The 1,772-nt window shown below is 46.7% G+C and overlaps 2 protein-coding genes across 2 annotated transcripts in view; one reads left to right on the top strand and one right to left on the bottom strand.

Annotated features, from left to right (window-relative positions):
* The window catches only part of Pmar_PMAR015678 (malate dehydrogenase, putative), a gene marked incomplete at both ends in the record, with an annotated part of 871 nt that extends 708 nt beyond the window's left edge, over positions 1 to 163 (top strand). Inside the window, 2 exons of the mRNA XM_002783976.1 lie at positions 1 to 45; positions 122 to 163. The exon at positions 1 to 45 is cut by the window's left edge and continues 4 nt beyond it. Of these exons, the coding sequence (XP_002784022.1) occupies positions 1 to 45; positions 122 to 163 (87 nt within the window). The remainder of the gene's footprint in view (positions 46 to 121) is intronic.
* Positions 164 to 1,370: 1,207 nt separating this feature from the next.
* Pmar_PMAR015677 (conserved hypothetical protein) lies at positions 1,371 to 1,751 on the bottom strand (the record flags this gene model as incomplete). The annotated part of the gene is made up of 1 exon (XM_002783975.1): positions 1,371 to 1,751. The coding sequence occupies one exon, from the start codon at positions 1,749 to 1,751 to the stop codon at positions 1,371 to 1,373; it is 381 nt and encodes a 126-aa protein (XP_002784021.1).
* Positions 1,752 to 1,772: the final 21 nt, after the last annotated feature.

The following is a 1,772-nucleotide window of genomic DNA, read 5'->3' as shown; positions in this document are numbered from 1 at the left end:
TGGGGCAGCTATGCCACTTCAAGGAAGGTTTTACAGAAGTACGAGGTAAGAATCCTAGCCCTCCTATGGCATATCCGCCCCGTGCGAGATCGGACTCGGCAAATAACATCGAATCCCACAGTTTGTCGAAATTGGCGTTACTCTATCGTGCCAACAAAACTAATCCCCCATCTCATCACCTACGGTCAATTTTACTTAATTCAAGAGTGGCATAGCCGCCCCACAAAATTGATGAGCACATCTCATCACCTACGGTCAATTTTACTTAATTCAAGAGTGGCATAGCCGCCCCACAAAATTGATGAGCACATCTCATCACCTACGGTCAATTTTACTTAATTCAAGAGTGGCATAGCCGCCCCACAAAATTGATGAGCACATCTCATCACCTACGGTCAATTTTACTTAATTCAAGAGTGGCATAGCCGCCCCACAAAATTGATGAGCACATCTCATCACCTACGGTCAATTTTACTTAATTCAAGAGTGGCATAGCCGCCCCACAAAATTGATGAGCACATCTCATCACCTACGGTCAATTTTACTTAATTCAAGAGTGGCATAGCCGCCCCACAAAATTGATGAGCACATCTCATCACCTACGGTCAATTTTACTTAATTCAAGAGTGGCATAGCCGCCCCACAAAATTAATGAACACATCTCATCGCCTACGGTCAATTTTTCTTAATTCCAGAGTGGCATAGCCGCCCCACAAAATTAATGAGCACATCTCATCGCCTACGGTCAAGTTTACTTAATTCCAGAGTGGCATAACCGCCCCACGAAATAATGAGCACAACAGACCTTAGGGAGTATACGGATGAGTGTTATTACCATATCGAACTCCTCCTTCTCGGAGACTATTGAGGATGAGGGTCTACCGGTACTTGAAGTCCTACGTCGTCGTCGAGTTTCAGACATACTATCTTGGAAATATTCAACAGGCCCTTATGGTGAAATCCCGAGCTGCCACAGCAGAAGATTCTACTCGAGCGAATGAGGTTATAGAATAAGTTTGATCCACTCAAAAACACAATCCAAATGAGTGTACGATGAATACTAAAAAGCCACAAAAAACAGTCGCGTGGTATGCGTAGAGCATAAATCCCTTGGAAATAGGGTGAGAAGGCTACTGATGTCGATATGAGAGAAAGATAACAACAAGTCAGTTCCGGCAGATAATCAACAGCCGTATGCGAGAGCAATTATCTAGGGAAAACCACTGGACCAACACTTCCAACACAAGCACCAAGTTCTCTCGGTACCACTGAGGTGGCAGACCTACTCGTCACTACGAGCTAGCAACGACGCCTTGCTGGCGAGTCTATCCATGTTTTTTCAAGTGAGCCATACCGCGGCATGCAATCCTTCACGAGCGACCAATCACCTCACTCTTGAGGTTTGCCTTGTCAGAGATGGGATCACTTCCACCACGAATAGGAGCGAGAACACAGCCAGTCTTGATACCATACACTTGCCCTAAAGTGAATAGCATAGCCACTTCCATGTCGGAAGCCAAGCATCCAGGTTGCTCTAAAACTTCAATATACCGCTTGTGCTCAGGGACATAGGGGCCAGAATTGAACTCTCTGGCCATGGGCGAATCTTTGGTGTGGACCGGACCAGCATCGTAGATCCATTGAGCACCGCCCTGGATATTTTCATCCTCGTCTTCTAGCTGCAGTTGGGCGGCACTACACATGGCAGTAACAACAGCCGCCGAACCGAGAGCAGGAAATTCGGGAGGCATGTAGTGCCGAGGGGCACCCTC

Source organism: Perkinsus marinus (assembly GCF_000006405.1).
Source record: "Perkinsus marinus ATCC 50983 genomic scaffold scf_1104296935304, whole genome shotgun sequence".
Lineage (NCBI taxonomy): Eukaryota > Perkinsozoa > Perkinsida > Perkinsidae > Perkinsus > Perkinsus marinus.
The sequence above is the reverse complement of the archived record's forward strand: the minus strand, read 5'-3'. Positions and strand labels throughout refer to the sequence as shown.